The following is a 20,244-nucleotide window of genomic DNA, read 5'->3' on the forward strand; positions in this document are numbered from 1 at the left end:
AAACACAATCTGTTTTAACTGATAGCACACAAATTATTATTTTGTTCTTATCCATATTGAAATCATTGTTCAAACATTCACAGTGTAGGATGGAAAAAATATGTGAACCCCAAGACTTTTACAAAAACTAACTGAGTTAGGAGTAATCCAACCTCAATTTAATAATTGAAACGAGATTAGAAGTGTTGTTCAAGCTATTTTGACTTACTTGGGATGACCAATTCATAATTGGTCATTAAGTATCAGCTCCCCTCTTTGAGAGATTAGCATGTGTCCAAAGAGTTCAAAGTGTTTATGTCTTCTAGCGGTTTCAATAGATTCAGATTCCTGTTTACCGCTGCCTTGATTTAACCAACTCTCCACAGGGGTGAAGGTGATCCTGGAGTCCCTCCCTCGCTCTGAGTCTTCCCTGCTGTCTGTGAAGCTGGGGGGGCTTTTCCTGAGAGACCTGACTACTCAGGGCACCATCTTCCCCGTCCTGGTGTCTCCCAAAACGGTAAGCAGCGATGGACACGGATGGGCAGAGAGTTTATAATGTAAAGAAACGTTTGGAAATGTGAATTTCTAGCTTCTCATTTTATGATAAAACTGTTATTTTCTACAATATGTTGTGTGAGGTTCTGATGTTCAAACGTGTCACTCGTTGTAGGACAAAGTTGTTGTTGCCCTTAACCAGCCATCGGGCCAGTCCAGCAGTACCTCTGGTAAGCATTTTCTTTAAAAAGATTATATTTAATCTCATGTTATCAATTCCTAATGACAGATCATACTTTCTCTGAGCTTGTGACATTGGGACAACTTATGATACCTTTAGGGTTGGTTTATCAAAGCTATGTTTAATGTGAACCATACATTATTTAACAGTTTTCTTTCTAAATTCTAGGTAGTTTACTCAACATTCTTTATTTAGGTGCAGGTGATACTTGATTTTTTATCTATGGGTATATTTCATTCTGCTGTTAGGCTTCCGTAAGACGGGGGGAGTAACCCTCTCTGGTAGTGGCAGTGTGGCGTACTCCCAGCAGCTGTTTGTCTTTCAAAAGGATCCAATGTTGGTTTTGTTTGTGTGCCCTCAGGATGCAATGCAGAGTGCTCATCATCACCAGTGTTTGAAATGATTTATGAGCGAAACCCTGTAAGGTGTCAGTTTGAGCGGAGACTGGAAGTGAACACCAGTCCACTGAACATCATCTACAACCCGCAAGCAATCAAAAAAGTGACAGAGTTCTTCTATAAAGGAAGAGTTCATACCTCAGGTAAGTACTGGAACGTGTTGCCCTTTTATGGAGAACATGCATTTTCTTAAGAACATATTTACCAAGACTGGTGCACTTTACATATTTTAGACATAAACTCATGTAGTTTTATAGAAAATACAATTACAAACAAGCATCTTCAACATTTCCATAAACATCTATAGACGTTTTAGATTTTTAACATGCAAATATTCTTTTTATACCCTTCTACTAATCTGTGTCAGAGGTCAAACAACACATTTAAAGAAGGGAAAAGTCAGGGACTGATGAAAATGTAATTAATTATGTCGAATTCAACATGCAATTCTAACAATCAATCAATGTCAGCTGTTGAGCTGAATCAGGCTTGTTACCAGCTCATGAAGTTCTTGATTAGATGATGGTCCAAAAACAGCTGTGTTTTAATATCTTCTGATGTTGGCAGACGAAGCAGGATACCTCATTTATAATCCACACTGGAAATCACTCGGTACAATCAAATGTTACTCTTAGAATACAAACTGTAGATTGATTAAATAGCAAGGGCAGTTATAACCGACTTTATGCTCTTTTAAAGCAAACGGCACATACCAAGATAAGCATTCATTTAAAGCATGTCAAAGATGTTTTAATAGAATATCATCATTACCAAGTACTGTACATCAACTTCTTCACAACCAGAATATTCTTACATTTAAAAATCTCTCTTTGATTCTCAGGTTTTGGCTATCAGTCGGAGTTGGAGCTGAGAGTGGCAGAAGCTGCCAGGAGGCAGTACAACAAGCTGAAAATGCAGACCAAAGCGGAGATTCGACAGACCATTGATCAGCTGCTTGTGGGAGAGTTTATTGTAAGAGTTTCACTGAAGGATGAATTTAAATAATTGGAGGTTGAATAATTTCTAAAAGCCACAGTTTTGCTTTGTAGGAAAATGGCAAGCGTTGGACCATGAAACTGGACATCTGTGCACCCCAGGTGATTTTCCCTGATGACTTCCAGTCAGAGGACCCGATGCTAGTTGTTGTTGATTTAGGCAGGATTCTCCTCACAAACTCTCAAGGTAAAACAAAGCAACCATTTAAGCAAATAGAAAATGAAAATGATATACCTCATTATCTTTATTCTTCTGCCTTAAGAGGTTTCTAACTCAGCTCATACCTTTCGTAATGTTTTTTTTTTAAGATGACACAAAGGCCAGCTTAAAAACGACTCAACCTGAAACGGAAGAAATGAGTGAAGATGAATACCAGACCCCCCTTGCTACCCCACCAGAGTCTCCACCATCTGAACTAGACATGTCTTTGAAAGAACAGCTCAAAAGCCCTGAACTCCCCAGCTTCATATCCCCTGAAGGTACACAGGCCTACAGGAGAAAGCTTTATGAAAAGTACTCCTTGTCCTTTAAGGACCTGCAGATAATGGTTGGTCGCTTCAAGGACAACTGGAAACATCTTCAAGAGAGTGAGGTGGGGCCTACTCACGTGGTGGAGAAGTTTAATGTGCTGCTCCAGCTTGAGCAGAGACTGCGCTATACCTCGGACCCCCAGCTCCCTGGGGCTGTGTTGTCAGGAACTCTACCAGACCTAAAGGTCCATATCAACCTTGAGAAGATGACCGCCCTTAGGAGTTGTCTGGCTAGGCTAAGCAGTGAAGAAGACAAAAGCCAAGAGAAGGGCCCAAATATACATTCCCCTGATCCCCTTACCCTCCGCCATGACAAAATCTTTCAGAGGCAGGACAGCTCCTGGAAGCTTCAAGGGTCAGCCAAGAACCTGACCCAGAGTGTGATGACTTTAGAGCAGCACACACGGGAAGTACTGGTGGAATCCCGTCTACTTTTAGCGGAATTCAACATCAACTACATGCAGCTTGGTGTAGAAAGCGATGGCCGCTACATATCTGTTCTCAAGGTATTTGGCACAAATGCTAAATTTGTCAAGCGGCCTTATGATGCTGAAGTCTCCCTAACTGTCCATGGTCTTCTGCTGGTAGACACCTTACAGACCTATGGCTCAGACTTCGACCTCCTTGTGGCTTCACATAAAAATCTCAGTTTTGACATACCCTCGGGCAGTCTCCGGGAGAGCCAGCCTTCGTCCCCATTGTTGTCTGAAGGCAGGTCTCCCGGGCATCAGTGCCATCATACTGAGTTACCCTCTGGTATGCCTACTGATAGAATCTCCCCCTTCAGTTCCTTTCTCAAAGACCAGGAGGCCCTAATAAAGCTTGAGTACCAGTTTGTGAGCTCAGACTGCCCCTCCATGAACCTGGACAGCTCCCTCCAGGTGACAAGCATGCAGGTCAATAACTTGGACATCATTCTCAACCCTGAGACCATGGTGGAGCTACTCAAGTTCCTCCAGAAGTCTTTTCCTAAGGAAGAAAGCTCCTGGACATCGTCAGCACAGCAACACACAACACAGCCTTGCAGTGAGGAAGAGGAAGGGACATATCAGGCAACATATGACCAGAACAAAGAGCTGACTGTGGAGATCCATCGTCTTAACCTGCTTCTACTCCGGACTGTGTCCACTGGCACTGCCCAGTTTGCTGAGAAGAAAGGGTTGAAGATTGCCACTGCCAGCATCACAGGCACCAAGGTCAATGTGTCCATGGGCAGTCGTTTGGACATTAATGGGTCACTCGGGTCCATGCAGTTGGTGGACCTGACCCAGGAAGGAGGCAGAAGCCAGTTTGTTGTTAGCATTGGTAGTGCTGATAGCTCCTGCAATGTTGGCGGATTAACATTCCTTGCTGACATAGAAGGTTCTTCCTCAGAAGCTTTACATTTCCGCCTAATGGAGAAATCACAAGGGGAGTGTTCCTTGGAACTTCAAATGGCCTCCTTGCACTATAACCACTCAGCCAAGTTCCTAAAGGAGTTGAGTCTGTCTGCCAATGAGGTTGAAGACAATTTCCGCTCCATGCTGAAAAGCGCTGCCACCAAAGTTTCAACAGTTCTAGCCACCAAGACGGCAGAGTACAGCGGTATGGTTTCGCTCTTTGAGACTCCCTCACGGAGAACTCGAACTCAGAGTCAGAGCTGGGCTTATCCATATGAGGAGGAGGAGGATCCTCCCATGGAGGAACCTGAATCCACCTTAGACACATTCTTGGTGAAGCTGACTCTTAATATTAGCATTGAATCACCAGTTGTTTCCATTCCCCGTAAACCTGGACACCCTGAGCTGTTGGTTGGTCATCTGGGAAGCATAACAATTCAGAATTGTGTTACCGGGCAAGACTCTGAAAGTGAGAAGCTACAGGTGTTGGTGAAGGATATCCGACTGTATTCAGTCAACATGAGTCATTTGGTATTGAAGAGGACACACAGAGCTGGCAGCATGTCACCATCCCACAACGGAAGTATGAATCATGATGAGCCACAATTCACACGCCATGACTTCTTTGAATCCCTCAACCGTGGAAAAGGTAAACATTTGACCCATTTCATTCATACGTGTGTTCCGAATGCTATTCTATGTGCTTGGAGATGCAAATAATATAAGCATATATTTTAGATGCAGCTTTTTACACAAGACCACATGTTTGTTTTCTTTACCAGCTTTCCATATATTGAAAGACACCACTATACAGTTCACCGTGGAGAAGGTTCCAGTTGAAGAAGACACCCAGTTCACCTTCCTCACTGCAGAGGAGCCCTGTAAGAGCACAGGGCTTCTCCGAATCGAGGGCAAATTTGTCAACTCTGTTCAGGTATACATCATATTAAAACTGTCCCCAGTTCAAATACTAGCAGAATTTAAATGATGGTCAACTTCAACTATGAAGTACCAGTTCCCTTTTGAAAATAAGAGAGGGGACTTTACCTTTATGCTTGAGTGCAGAGCTGTTAAATAACATGTTTGAAATAGGGTTACTAACTGGTATTCATTTGACCAATGCTTCACTTTCTGGTTATAGGTGTTCCTGTGCAAGCCTGTGTATGAACAAGTACTGCAGACATTGGACAATTTGTCCTTGATTGAGGAGCAACGTGTCACACCCAGCCAACCGCCCACACCACCTCCACCAACGCCTTCTTCCACCAGACCGCACCGGTTTCCTGACCCCCAGGGAGGGCTGTTTGCAAGGGACCCTCCCTATATGAGCTTTTCCCACTCGTCACTTTCCTCTCCTTTGCCTCTCCAGTCTCACAAACCCGCTAATCACTCCTCCTTTACTCAGTTCAAAGTCACCTTACATGTGGCAGAACTGCAGGTGCAGCTCAGTGCTGACCTGACCCAGGGATCCCAGGGCTTGGTCAGCCTGCGCTTCCGAGATCTGGAGGGAGACTTCACCAAAGACCATCCTCATCTACTAACAGTCCAGCTAGCTCTGCGCTCGCTGCTAATGGAGGACCTCCTGGAGCAGAACCCTGAGTCTAAATACAAACATTTGATGGTGTCTCATGGAGCACCCAAGCCCTCCACCTTCAGCCCAAAGGAGTACCTTTCCCAAAGCTGTCCATCAGCATCCAATGCGCTGTACCCAGACATGCCCCGCTCACTGCCTGCACACATGGAGGAGGCCCAGAACGTCTTTCAGCTCTACCAGAGGCATCCCAGCACCCCGTCAGCTGCCCCTCGCAAATCCAAGAGAGACATAGACTGTCCCAACACTCCACCTCCCTCCCCTACCCGTCATACACCATCCCCTCAGCCCCCTCCAGATTTTGATGACTCCCTAGTTCATATCAATGTGCTGCTGGTCGACCAGAACCACCCAGAGTTCAAAACACGCTACGGCAGAGTGGGACGAAGCGTTGATGTGGACTTTAACTGCCTGGACGTTCTGATCACACTGCAGACCTGGGTGGTTATCCTTGACTTCTTTGGTATTGGCTCCACTGCCAATAATCATGCAGTGAAGGTGCCCCCTATGTCCCCCCCCCAAGAGCCAGGACAGCCTCTGTATGAGCCCGACATCGTTGAGGAGGAGACATCCGAGGCTGTCAACACTAAAGTGGACCTTAAGGTAGGTCACTGGACCTGGGGCTGCCCAACCGATGCCTGTCATGTTAGTAGGCTGCATTCTGTTACACAATATATTTAAAAGGTCATTTAAAACATTTGTTTCCCACAGAGAATAGGATGAAAATGTATCTGTCAGTTCCTTGATTCAGCCACCACAGAGGTTTTGGCACTGAAATGTCTCATCAGTTATTGGCTGGATCCTACATACAGACATTTATGGTGTCCAGAAGATGATGGCAACTGCGTTTGTTGATATGCTGTCTTTCTCTTTAGCACCACAGTAAAGTGACATTGTTAGGTCACATTTCAAAAAGAAGTTTGAATATCTTTGTGAAATATAGAACACATTCTCTAGGTGGATATAAAGATGATGACTATATAATCAACAGGTCAGCTCTTAAAATGATTATAAACCAACTCGCAGTATATGACAGTGACTTTAAAATGAAATGTACACACTTTGCAGTTCTTTGTGAAGAATATGTATTTTACAGCTCAGGATTTTGAAATGATATTCCTGATATGTGTAACGGTCCACTGCTGCTACGCTTGACTTTAATAGTGAAAACATGGTATAGCGTGTAATGCAGCTTTGAATGACTGCACCTGCTTTCTTTAACAGGACATGTTCCCATTCTATTTATGAGCTGTTTATTGGATGTACAACTTCTAACTCTTTCTAGTCTCACTTCCAGCCTTTCTTGTTGTGAATTGAAGAGTCAGTTCTGAAGTGAATGCTTTATTAATAAACCTTTTTATGTTTCCATTCTCAGGTTCATTCTTTGTCTCTTGTACTAAACAAGAAAACCAATGAGCTTGCCAGAGCGAGTGTGTCCAAACTGTCTGCTCATCTAGAAATGATGGGTGCGTATGAAATACCATAGATTCACCTTGCCTAGTAAAAGACAACACAACAAAATGGTGTTATAGATCAACTTGTGAGGACAATGTGAAGTTTAATGATGTCATGATGTCTTATCGTTAAGATGGCGACCTGGCATTACAAGGCAGTTTAGGAAGTTTGTCCCTGAGTGACCTTACACCACATGGTGATCTCTACCGAGAGCGCTTCACCACCCGAGGAGGGGAGGCCCTTATTTTCAACATCCATAAGTATGTATTGCTAACCTTTGAGCATAGAATAAGTCTGTATGATACGAAGGGATTTAAAGAATCAGTCTGCTTTTACTCAGCATCGTATTCCCGTCCCTTCAGGTACGGCCAGCCTGATCCTTACCTGGAGCGGGAATGTGACATCAAGGTGTCCCTGCAGATGGCCTCCGTGCAGTACGTCCACACCCAGCGCTTTCAGGCCGAGGTGGTGGCCTTCATCCAACATTTCACCCAGCTACAGGATGTTCTCGGCAGGCAGAGGGCTGCTATGGAGGGCCAGGCTGTGAGTACTTTGTGAAGCACTTTGCTTTAGTTACTGCTCATTTCAGCTTAGCTGAACATTTTACAAACAAGCAACTCCAAGAAATCAAAGTTAATGCAAATTACATTGGTTGGGTATTATTATCTGTCTTTGACAAACATAAGTCTACATTGAATATCAGCTATCCATCATAAGTGTGCATGCATGATGTCCTCTTTTATTTGTATAACTGGTTTGTTTGTGTACATGGAAAACAAACAATATACTATAGGGCGACCAGATGGCATTGTACAGGGCAGGAGCAGCCCAGAGGAATAGGCTGTAACTCAATATATAGAGACACCCATTTGTTTCAATCTTCACAAGAATCACTCAAGTCATTCTGGAGTGGAATCCGAAACAATATTTAACTATATTCTTCATCACTCTGCCGATCATGCATCACTGTGGACATCCACTGAATGGAATGTTCTATTATTTGTTTTCTCTTTTTTAGAGCAAAACTGTCTCAAATATAAATACAACCTTTGGTGTTAATCTTGTTAAAACAGATGATTCTTGACTTCTCAACGGTTGTGTCTGTAATAGTAATGATATCAGAATAAAGTTTTCCCCTGCTTGCTGCTTAACTTATTGTCCATTTATTTTCCTACTCTTTCCTTTACTCTGTTTGATTTCTCTCACCTGGCCCCTTCCTCTCTCCCTCTTCCTGTCCCCTACAGGTGCGCGAACATCCTCAGCGGGCTTCCAGGGTTCTGCTGGATATTGAGGCTGGTGCCCCAGTTATTCTCATCCCAGAGAGCTCATGCTCGCCGAGGGTCATTGTGGCCAACCTCGGCCAGCTGAGGGTGCAGAACAGCTTCCTGCCAGCGGGGGCTCATGGGACTTTCTCCCTCAGAGACAAGGTAGAGAAACTCACCATGGTCCATGCCTTTTTCCCCTCTCTGGTGAGTCACGCTGCCCGTGCATCCACCCCTGCAGCCCCGGCTGACCTTTCTCTCCCTTGCTTTTCTAATGGAACTGTATTCATTTATGCATTGAATGGTATTACCCACAATTTAACATGCAGGGTTACCAATTTATTTTTCGTACCACATACCAGACCCCCTGAAAAGCTCAATGCCCTGCACAGAGAACCTTTTGCCATCTTATCATTTAGTAATGACGTAACTATCTGAATCTGGTCTGCAATGCTCAATGAATACAGCATAGCCTGACTCTTTGCTGTAATGTATGGTCCCATAACTAAACCTTGTCATTGTCTCTAATTGTCTTTGATTGAATTTAACAATTGATGTGTTCATATTTTTCCAAAAAGAGTCCAATATGTTGGCTATCATGTTAGTTTGCATAAAAGGACACTATAAAAGCACATAGCATATAGCACACCAATGGCACGGTTACGAGGAGCCTCCTTTTCAACAGAGGCAGTTCAAGGTTAAGTTCTCCATGTTTCCAATGCAGAATAATTGGCACCCGAGCCCAGCTGGCACAGAGAACTGAGAGCTGCATAGTTTGAAGACTGCTCTCCGTGAAAATTAACCGGACATGCGTGTGACATACTATTTACTATACACCATACTTTCAATGACTACCTGCTGCCATTATACATTTTGAACGGGTGTCAGGTGTAAGTTGTCATATCAGACCATCATAAGATAGATCACAGTGAAAAATATTATAAGCAGCCTACTTACTAATTCAAAGTTTTAAAGGTGAGTAAAAACTATACCATACATATGCTTGATGCTTTTTCAGCAATTTGGAGTTCTATAATGTGAATCGCATTGTTTTCCATTAAACTTCTCAAAGACAATACAATAATAATGTTGGCACACCTCCAACTTAGTGATGTAAACACTGACCCGAAGACCTCGCTGCTACCAGGCTCTAGCCGGTGGAAAAGGAAACTACCCCAACACTAGCTCCAGCACAGCATACTGTGTTATTGGTGGGAGGACACTAAACAAATGTTGTATTGGTCTTTCATGGTCTTTCCATCTTGTGTTTTTTGTGAAGAATGTTATACTGCATGCAAGCTCATACAAGGATCCATTCCATTACAAGGTACCTTGCATGCTTTTGGTTTGGGGTGAAAGGGGTTTTCCAAATAACTTAGTTTGTACCACTTACCAGACACTATCCCAGTACCAAACTTCAGACAGCTGACAGCATATGTTGATAATGACTTTTGGATCAGATTAAACAGTTTACACTGCACACTTCAACTTTGTGGGAGTATTTGGTTTAGAAATATAGTCTTTATTTCTTCTCCTCTGGTGAATCAGTTGCTAATGGTCTGGTGCTGCTTTGGTTGTCAGGGAGTATGGTCCAGCTCTGGTTTGCTGTTTTGATTTTTTGGACATTTTGAGTGCCGCATGAATTGTTTAAAATAATACACCAACTTCCCAAAGGATTTGTTCTTATGAAAGCTTAACATGTGTCTTAAATATTGATGTATTTTTATTAAAAACTCTTGCTTTACTGATATGAAAGTAGGTTGAAAATATATACAGTGGAAGTTTCTGAGCAGTGCACCCTATTAATGCGGTCATAAAACACAAAGTGAGAAAAGAGAGCTCTGCCTGGCTCCCATGGCGCAGCAGCTGTATCAGGATGCTACGCTACAGGAACCTCCAGCATATGCCATGCTGTCTTCACAATACATGGGTGTGAAGTTAACCATTTTTAACAATATAATAATGTGAATGGCAGGCAGCGACTACAAACATATCAAAATCCTAGTACACCACATCCTTCTCTCCTTTTGGACATCCTTGACTCTGCTCGCACAGAGGAGGCAAATCATTTAATGACAATTTAATAGATGTCAGTGAAATATGATGTATTGAACTGCGGCATCAGCTGCCATAGTTTTTAATGCCGCTCTGTCAGAAGAGCATAACAGTGTTTTGTATTTACTTTCAATTCAATTCATTAAACACAAGTAATATTCAGTTGAAATGTCTTCAAAGAATGCAGTTAGAACAGCGCTGCACAAGCGCTCCAGCAACTGAAGCGCAGTTTTATTGTGCAGTTGATCTACTACAGTTTATGAAAAGAAAATGAATAGCTAATGTCCTGACATGGGCTGAAATTCCAGATGTGTCAACATCCCCTGGCAATTACTTTCAGAAGTTGGTGTATTGCTTTGATACTTGCTTTTAAAATGACAATGTCTCATGTTTTTGACTTTGCCCTCATTGAGAATGTCGCAGTGTTTGACTCTCTGGACCATAATGTTAAACATGCAAAATAATAGTTCAAGTAATTCCTTTGTAGAGGTCGTCTCATTTTTAGGTTATAAACAGTGGAAAAGACTAACTGACTTCTGTGTTGAGTTGTATCTTCTGGCTTACAATATATTGGCACAGTGTCCAGTGTTTCCCCTAGGATGGAGTCATAGCAGCGGTGCTAAGGCACGTGGGCCCAGCATAATGTGAGCGCGGAGCGCGTGGAATTTTTTAGTGCGTGCGAAGTGCGCCCCGTCAATTTGTTTCTATGAGTCTGCCAGCACAAGAAAGGCTCTTGAGGCCTAGCACCAGGGCCGGTTCTAGACAATTTGCTGCCCTAGGTGAGATTTTATATGTAAAGAATAAATGAAAAATCTCTACTAAAGACAAATACACTACAAAAACAGAAACTTATTGACATAGGTAATAGACGTCAAAATGGCTTCAAATGTATTCAGTATTGTATGAACATGTTTTAATTGGGGGGTGGACATCACCTCCTCTAAGGGGGTCCGGACCCCCTTAGAGGAGGTGATGTCCACCCCCCAATTAAAACAATTAAAACAAACCAGATTGAAGCATACCCCCGGGGGTATGCTTCAATCTGGTGCGCTTTGAGCGCCCAATTAATAGAGACCTAGAGATCTAGGGGGTACAACTCTAAACACCCATATGAAAAATCGGTTTACATTTTAATAATCAAATAAGTATGTGAACATAACCAATAACCTACCATAGCCAATAACAAATAAATGTAATTTATTTTATTTTTGTTGTTCATTTATATCTTATTTTACCATTTATTTATGCATATTTTTGTATCTCAATACATATATTTTTGGTTTACTATCCTATAGTATACATTGGAATGATTTCAAACCTGTTTTTATTTATCCTAATAATTATAAAGGAGTGCCTTGGAAATATGTGTTTACATAATTTGTAAACACATATTTGTTTGAGACCCACTGAGATAACTTAGACTAAAATGAACTCAGAGAGTCCCTAACCTCACCTGAGCTGTTTATATCTCTCTCTCTCTCTCTCTCTCTCTCTCTCTCTCTCCTCTCTGATACTCTCTCTCTCTCTCTTCTCTCTCTCTCTCTCTCTCTCTCTCTCTTCTCTCTCTCTCCCCTCTCATACTCTCTCTCTCTCTTCTCCTCTCTCTCTCTCTCTCTCTCTCAATTAAATTCAAAGGGGCTTTATTGGCATGAAAGTTAAATTAAACAATGTAGCCAAAGCATCACAATACAACATTTTTAACAACATTAACATACATTTCAAATGTTTACATATTATTGATATATATATATACAGTGATACAATTACGTGTGTGTGTGTGGTGTGTGTGTGTGGTGTGTGTGTGCGGTGTGTGTGTGTGTGGTGTGTGTGTGTGTGTGTGTGTGGTGTGTGTGTCCGTGTGTGTCCGTGTGTGTCCGTGTGTGTGTGTGCGTCCGTCCGTCCGTCCTAGGAGTACTCTCAGTCTTGAGAGGTCATCAACCTCCTTGAAACCTGGGATTACAGAGTTCAACTTGTTCCAGTAAACGCTCCTTACTTCGTTGAATGTTTGGCACTTCAGGAGGAAGTGCATCTCTGTCTCTGTCTCACCTGTCGTACAGTGACCACATATTCTTTTGAGTCTTCCTGTTTCGATTGCCAGTTTGTGGTCACTGAGCCTGTACTTGGTTAGGATCTGTCTCTGCTTTCTGTCTCTGACAGTAGAGAGATATTCTGCCAGCTCTCTGTTTAGAGCCAGGTAACATTCTAATCTACTTTGGCTTTTAGTTTCTTCTTCCCAATGTTGTAAATAGTTGTGTTTGCATTGTGTTATAATGCGTTTGACTGTGATTGGTGTTTGGAGAGCAGTGTTGCTGAGAGACTGGTCAGAGTGGCTCTGAGAGGGGGCAGCTAGCCTCAGCTCCAGCTGACATAGGGGACTCTTCTCTGGGGTTAGCTCTTGGCTTTGGAGGGCTTTGGAGTGGAGGGTGTCTCGGGGGCTGGATCTAAGGTGGTTAAAGAATGTTAGTGCTCTCTTTTGAGTGTTAATGATCAGTGGGTCTCTGCCTAATTCTGATCTACATGCATTTGTTGGTGTTTTTCTCTGAACACGTCAAATGTATCTGCAGAATTCTGCATGTAAAGACTCTGTTGGATATTTGTCCCAGCGGGTATAGCTCTGGTGACTGAGTGGACCCCATACTTCACTACCGTACAGCGCAATGGGCTGGATCACACTATCAAAGATTTTGAGCTAGATTTTAATTGGAATTTGGACATTATAAAATGTTCTCTTAATTGCATTTAGAGCTCTTCTGGCTTTTTCTTTGAGTGCATTCACTGCCATGTTGAAACTTCCCGATGCTGTTATGGTTAAACCGAGGTAGGTATAACTCATACTATGTTCGATGATATGATTGTTTATGGTAAAATGGTATTTGTTCTTCGGACATCTGGGGTGTTTTTGGAAAACCATGACATTAGTTTTGTTCATATTGACTGCCAGGGCCCAGTTCTTACAGTACTGGTCTACTATGTCCAGCTGTTGTTGTAGTCCTTGTTCAGTAGGAGACAGCAGAACAAGGTCATCGGCATAAAGCAGACACTTCACCTCTCTATCTAGGAGGGAGAGGCCAGGAGCAGCACAGTGATCCAACTGAACAGCAAGTTCATTTATATATATATTAAATAAAGTGGGACTTAAATTGCAACCCTGACGAACGCCTCTTCTCTGGGTGAAGAATTCAGTTTGTTTGTCTCCAATTTTAACAGCACACTTATTCCCTAAATACATTGATTTAACCAGATCGTACATTTTGCCCCATATACCACAATGTAGAAGTCTATAATAGAGCCCTTCGTGCCAAATAGAGTCCAAAGCTTTTTTGAAATCAATGAAACAAGTGTATATCTTACCATGTTGTGTTTGGTGTACATGTTTGTTAACTAAAGTGTGAAGGGTATACACATGGTCGGTGGTGCGGTGTTTTGGAAGGAAGCCAATTCGATTTTTACTCAAGATGGATTGTTGGTTAAGGAAATCTTGTATTCTTTTATTTAGAATGCTACAGAATAATGTTCCCAGACAGCTGCTGACACAGATGCCACGGTAGTTCTTAGGGTCTGATTGTCTCCACTCTTATGAATGGGGGAAATGAGCCCTTTGCACCAGATGAAAACATCCTGACTGCAATACGATACTGAACAGCTTTAACACTGTCCCCTGCATCTCTGGGGTGCTGCATCTGAGCATTTCCTTTTTAATGTTGTCTGGGCCACAAGCTTTCCTTGGCCGGAGAGATTGTGTCTGTGTGGTCAACTCTTCCCAAGTCATTGGGAAATCAAGGGGCTTTTGGTTGTCTTTAATAGTTTCTTCTAATGTTTGGAGTTTCTCTTTTGTAATACATTGATTTGAATTCATTAGATTTATTGGTATGTCTTTGTACAAACTTTCTAAATGTTCTCTCCAGATGTCATCGTTTTGGATGGGTAATGCTTGTGGTTGTTTTGTGTTGAAGTTGTTCCACAGATCCCAGAATTGATTTTGATCAATGGCTTTCTCAATATCCTCAAGTTTCATGTGGGTATCATTTAGTTTTTTGTTCCTTATTGTACATTTATATTTGTTTAAAACGTCATTGTATCTAATGCGTAAGGCTGGGTAGTTTGGTTGCCGATGTTTTTCCTTTGCTATTTTTCTCAGGTCTTTTCTGATGGTCTTGCATTCCTGGTCAAACCATTTGTCAGCGTTTTGCCTTTTAACAGGCTTCTGCTTTTGTTTGATTAGGTCAGCTTTAATAGCTGCCTTGTGAAATATCATATTGATATAATCAATGGCCATGTTTACACCATCTTTGGTAGGAACATATTGATTTTGGTCAAATAGTGACATGTCATTCATCAGATCAGGTGAGTTCAAGGCCATGGTGAATTTGTCTCCACTGTCTGGGGCCCACCTGTAAGTAGGATGTAATGCAGCTTACTGGGTTCCCTTGTTGTGTCACTCATTGGACCTGAGAGTTTAAAGAACACATTGATTTGGTTGTGGTCTGAAAAGGGGGATTGCTGTCTGACAGTGAATGCACTGATAGTGGAGGGGTCCATGTCAGTGATTGCATAGTCTACTACACTAGACCCTAGAGCTGAGGAGTATGTGAATCTCCCTAAAGAGTCCCCTCTGAACCTCCCGTTCACTATGTACAGGCCTAAGGCCCGACAGAGATGCACTATCTCTTTGCCATTCTGATTGATTTCAGAGTCGAGGCTGTTCCGATGGCTGACGGTTGGTGTGGTAAACAGGGGGGGTTCACCAAATACATGGTGGCTGCCCTGTGGGTCTATGACATCAGGTTCAATTCCTGTTCGTCCGTTCAGATCTCCAGTTAGAAGCACATTTCCCTGGGCCTGAAAATAGGCTATTTCTGAGTGGAGAGTTTCAAAAATGTCTTCTTGAAAATAAGGAGAATCTACTGGGGGTATATAAATAGCACACACGTATAGATTCCTGTTAGTTATGCCCAGGGTTTGATCTAACCTTAGCCAAATGTGTGATTTACCTTGTTTTACTACTGAGATCTGACGGCAAAGATCTCCTTTATACCACACCAAGATCCCCCCTGATGTTCTGCCCTTGCGTATGTTTTTTGATTTTACAGAGGGCAGCATGACTTCATTATAACCTGGAGGACAGTGAGTGAGCAGATCACCATGTTTCTGTTCATATAGTTGGATCAACATCTTGATAGATTCTAAGAACTCTGGATTCTCACTCTTGACCTCAAAGGTTGAGGAGTGGAGGCCCTGAATATTCCAACAGCTTATATGAAAAGAACGCATCTTTTTTTCAAAAACAATCAAAATGAATCTGTATAGTGAGACAAATATATGAAGAAAAAAAAAATATTATATATTACAATATTACTATTGTACTGATTACTACGATAACATATACATGTAATGTCTTAGCTGGACAGAAGTCGGGTGCACAGGGTGTGCAGCATCATCCTGATGTCTCCCAGTTCAGAGGTAGCAGGGGGAGGGAGGGTGCAGCAGGCTGGGCTACAACTGCAGCATAGCTCCGCTGCTGTAGGCGGGGAGGGAGACGAGGAGCAGCTGGTGCTGCATATCTCTGCTGCTGATGTTGTGCAGGGGGTGAGCTGGGTGAAAGTAGCCTCCTCTGGGTGTGTTGGGGGCGTGAGGAGTGGGAGGTCCAGGCTGAGCTGTTGTGTCTCCTCACAGCAGGGGTGGTGATCCTGGGGTGGTGATGGGGAGGAAGCGGTCTGGGAGGGTCTATAGGGCCTCTAGAGGAGGGGGTGGGAGGACTGCGTCCCAGGGCTGCATCTTTGAGGATCTTTACAAATATCCCCACCCTCTCTCTGTGTAGGTGGAGTCCATCATAGAGGTCCCAGGGGCCAATGGTTGAGTGGAGGGCCAGGTGGACATTTGGTAAGGTGGCACATCCTTTTCTGATCTCCATATTAATGTCATGGATGACATGAGGAGGGGTGTCTGTCCTAGGCAGCAGGGTGGAGACCACAATGCGGGTGTCGGGGAATTCCTTACTGGCCTGCTCCGCCATTTTCCTCACTGCCTCAGCAGTGTCCCTACGGAGGGTGTGCAGGTCATTTGTTCCCGTGTGGATCACCAGGTACTGAGGGCTCCTGAGGGTCTCCTTTTTCAACAGCTTCATGGCCTGGCCTGTGGTGCTGCAGTGTTTAGACAGCACCTTTTCATCAGGAACAAGCTTTCTTGGTTCCAGGAACTTCCCGTTTGAGTCAGCCAGCAGGACCACTTGTGGGTCTTGTTCTTCAGGCTGAGTAGAGGGAGGCTGGGATGGGCAGAGCTGGCTGTGGGCAGCTGGCTGTGTGGGTGTATCAGGAGGGGCCAGGGTGTTGTTAGGCTGGGTGCTGAGCAGAGAGGGTGGGCCAGGGACACTGGCAGGGAGAGTCTGTGTCTCTCTACTCGTCATTGTGAGGACTGATGAGAGTTTCTCTGTCAGGTGCTGGACCTGCCTGGTGAAGCTCTTCTCTCTACACTCAGCATCCTCCCTCACCTTGGCTAACTGAACACAGGAGCACACTGTTCTCCTGTTTGAGTGCCTCTACACTTCCTCTGAGGTCAGATGCCAAGGCCTCGTTGTCGCTCTTGAGCTGCTGGAGGTCCTCTTTAAGCTGCTGCAGAGTGTTGTCTGGGGGACCAGACTGCCTGGCCTGGGTCCGCTCTTTGAATTCTGCAAAGTCCAGCTCCAGCAGGGCCATACTCTCCTTCAGCCGATTGTTGGAGCTGGCCGGTGTGGGAGGGGCAGAGATAGACAAGGTGTTGGGGTTCTCTATTGGGCTCTCATCACCTTCGACATCAGAGGGGACATCAGAGGGGACATCAGAGGGGACATCAGAGGGGACATCAGAGGGGACATCAGAGCGGACATTGATCCTCTTTGTGTCCACCTCAGCTTTCAGCAGGGGGAATGCCTCTTGGAAGGACTCCAGGTTGGCTTCATTCCCTTGGACCATGACCTTTCCTTTAGTGTAGTATGTGATGGTGAGCAGAGGGTCATCTTTGTCAAGGTGTTCATCTTTACAGATTTTTAATCTGCCTCCTGAGCCGATGCCCTCTCTGGATACGTATGCATACTTCCTGCACAGAGTATCTTTCCAGATGTAGATGGAGTCAGTGAAGAATATGAGGTTGTTCTTCTTCCTTCCTTCTTTTTGTTGGGCATAGTCAGTGAACCTCTGGGTTTGCACACAGTGTCTTCTCCTTGTGTTTGTCCTTCGCATTTACACTCTTGCATTTAGCAGGATATTCAATCTCTCTTCCCTCTGCTCTGAGAGCTGAGAAGTTCTTTTTTGCCTGCTGGACAGTTTCCATGGCGACCACTTGTTTTGTTCCAAAGAGAGCCTAGGCTAATTAATTAGCTTTTCTAGCTTACGAATACTTTTCTTTTCCTTTCTTCTTATCTTCATGAAATAATTCACAGTTTATAATGTTCCGCTACCTTCTTTGGTGCAGCTCCTTCCAACAGTGGCAGGTAACAGCTGGCAGCCCACAGCTAAACGGTTGACAGTTGTCAGTTGGTAGTTGAAAGCTAGTTAGTAGTTTCAACTAAAAAATACATCAAAAAATTGCGTTTCTTCCTCTGTTTTCTGTCGATCAATGTCGGTAACTCTTCTTTGGAGTTAATTCTGAAGAATAATTGCAGATTTTCCAACAAAATGTCTCACTTTTTAGGTACAATTTCGATTTTTTTTTGTTCAGGAGCTCATTTCTGATGCAGCTACTCAAAACAAACTCTCTCTCTCTCTCTCCCTCTCCTTACATACACACACCCTCCCGAGCTTGAATGAAACACAGAGACCAATCGAGGGCTTTGATTTATGATCGGTATGGAAGTGGCCATGTCGGCAGGCCACATCACGTAGACCAGGGCTTCTCAAACTCCGGACCACGGTCCGGATCCGGACCGAACTGCAAATCAATCCGGACCGAACCCTGTGTCCCATTATAAAAAATGTAAATTAAAGTGGACCTATCATGCTATTTTGGAAAAATATATTGTAGGGCCATACCTATGCAAAGCATGTCTGTGAAGTTTTTTGCTTAAAATACAAAACAGATCACCCATTGTAGCCATGCCTCATACTGCTCATACCCCTCTTTTGCAGCCCTGTTAGAGAAACGCGGATGTTAGGTCCTTAGCTTTAAAAAAAAAAAAAAGAGGAGGCGGAGCTAATGCCTGATCAGAATTCTACCGGAGATAAAGTTAAATTCTGCTGTGATAAAACGCCATCCTGTTCTAAACCACATCAAAGATTATTTCTGAAACAGTATGGAGCTCAAATGCTTTTTCTCTTGCGGGTTTATCACAAGGTGAGTTCCTTTTTTTATTTCCTGCTTTTTAAACACATGTCCTCTACAGTACAGGTTAGCTCTGAGTGTTAGCGAGGCTTGCTAATGTGAACAAAGACGAGATTACGTCCAAAACACGTAAGGCATTGTTTCTGATAGCAACTTTTTGTGGGTCCGCCGCCGATTTGACGTCAGATCGGCAGCAAATCTGTATCCGCTCGTTATACCCCTGTTTTTAAAATATTTGGGTACGGAGGAAAAGAGAGTTTTTTTTACTTTACTGGCATTGATCCGGACCATTGACCTTGTATAAAATTCACAAGTAGACCTTTAACAAAAAAGTTTGAGTACCCCTGATGTAGACAGACAGTCACCCTGTGTGAGGCAAACCCACATTTGCGCAGCGTTGCGTTCACAATACATAGGCTAAGTTAAAAGAAATCGGCAGGCCACTTAACAGGCCAGGCCATCGGGAAACCTCCCGGTCCTCCCGATGGCCTGCCTATTACATACAGTGGCAATGTCTCAAGATTTAGCAAAATACACCTGAACATACAGTAACACAAATACTACAAATCCACATAACAAACAATCAAAAATCAAAAAGGGTAGGCACTTATTATTATTGATTAAAAAAAAAACATTTTTTTTTTTTTGGTACCTGGCTGGCGCCCCTAGCAGCGGCGCACATATTTCAGCAGCGGCGCAGCGCCGCCACTATTTGTATATAGGGGAAACACTGGTGTCTGTACGTTTTTGTTGTTTTGTTTGAAGGGGAATGCAGTGATTTCTTGACATGATGAACAATGACAGATACACAGATCCGTCACTGTGTTAATACCTTTCAAATGTTTTCAGGTAAAGAGCCATTTGTAATGTCTTTCCAATAATAAAACCAACGTAGAAACCAAAACATTAGTATCTATTTAAAACATGGTAAATGACTGTATTTTATGTTAATTTGTTTTTCTTAGCACCTTTTAAAACAGGATCAGCTGCTTTTGAGTGTACATAATGATCATGATGCTTGGTTTTAAAGTGAAATGTTTGTCATTTCTGTTCTATTCTCTTGAAACAGGAGCGAGTGAGAGCGGCGGGGAGGAATAGTGAGCCGGAAAAGCCCAGGACCCCCCCTTCCAGCTCCAAAGGGTTTACCCTAGGCAGGCCACAGGTCCCAGACACATGGGGGCGGGATGAACCTCACATTTTAGGTTAGCATTGCTGCATATTTATAGCAAAGCATACAGTGAATGTAAAAGCACCTAATGTAAGAAGTGGAACTGAGAGCCTCTGAAAGTCTCTGAAGTATCTGCTGTGTTTCCCCCGTTAGAAGAGCATGTGTGCCTGCTGGACTGCATCGCCCTGGACCTGCAGGAGGTAGATATCTTCGCCGCAGAGCGTCTGCCCTGTGGTAAACCTCCCGAATCCTCAGACCTCATCTTTCCTTCCTACTCTGTCCGTCGCACTGGCGAGAACCTGCTGAAGAACTGCTGCCGACTGGAGCTGAAAGTAGAGCGCAACCTGGACAAGTATGTCCTGCTTATTGTCTTATTGGTGGCAAAAGTTATATATCTTTTACA

At 43.5% G+C, this 20,244-nt stretch overlaps 1 protein-coding gene across 1 annotated transcript in view; it reads left to right on the top strand.

Moving 5' to 3' along the window:
* Window positions 1–20,244, top strand: part of vps13d (vacuolar protein sorting 13 homolog D) — a 104,030-nt gene that overhangs the window by 18,397 nt on the left and 65,389 nt on the right. The window contains exons 14-27 of the mRNA XM_034235920.1: window positions 366–496; window positions 650–704; window positions 1,077–1,256; window positions 1,955–2,085; window positions 2,163–2,295; window positions 2,418–4,667; window positions 4,801–4,952; window positions 5,160–6,212; window positions 6,985–7,075; window positions 7,198–7,324; window positions 7,427–7,607; window positions 8,309–8,491; window positions 19,743–19,875; window positions 19,995–20,193. Coding sequence (XP_034091811.1) covers window positions 366–496; window positions 650–704; window positions 1,077–1,256; window positions 1,955–2,085; window positions 2,163–2,295; window positions 2,418–4,667; window positions 4,801–4,952; window positions 5,160–6,212; window positions 6,985–7,075; window positions 7,198–7,324; window positions 7,427–7,607; window positions 8,309–8,491; window positions 19,743–19,875; window positions 19,995–20,193 — 4,999 coding nt within the window. The remainder of the gene's footprint in view (window positions 1–365; window positions 497–649; window positions 705–1,076; window positions 1,257–1,954; window positions 2,086–2,162; window positions 2,296–2,417; window positions 4,668–4,800; window positions 4,953–5,159; window positions 6,213–6,984; window positions 7,076–7,197; window positions 7,325–7,426; window positions 7,608–8,308; window positions 8,492–19,742; window positions 19,876–19,994; window positions 20,194–20,244) is intronic.

This window comes from Gymnodraco acuticeps, unplaced genomic scaffold (assembly GCF_902827175.1).
Source record: "Gymnodraco acuticeps unplaced genomic scaffold, fGymAcu1.1, whole genome shotgun sequence".
NCBI classification, from domain to species: domain Eukaryota; kingdom Metazoa; phylum Chordata; class Actinopteri; order Perciformes; family Bathydraconidae; genus Gymnodraco; species Gymnodraco acuticeps.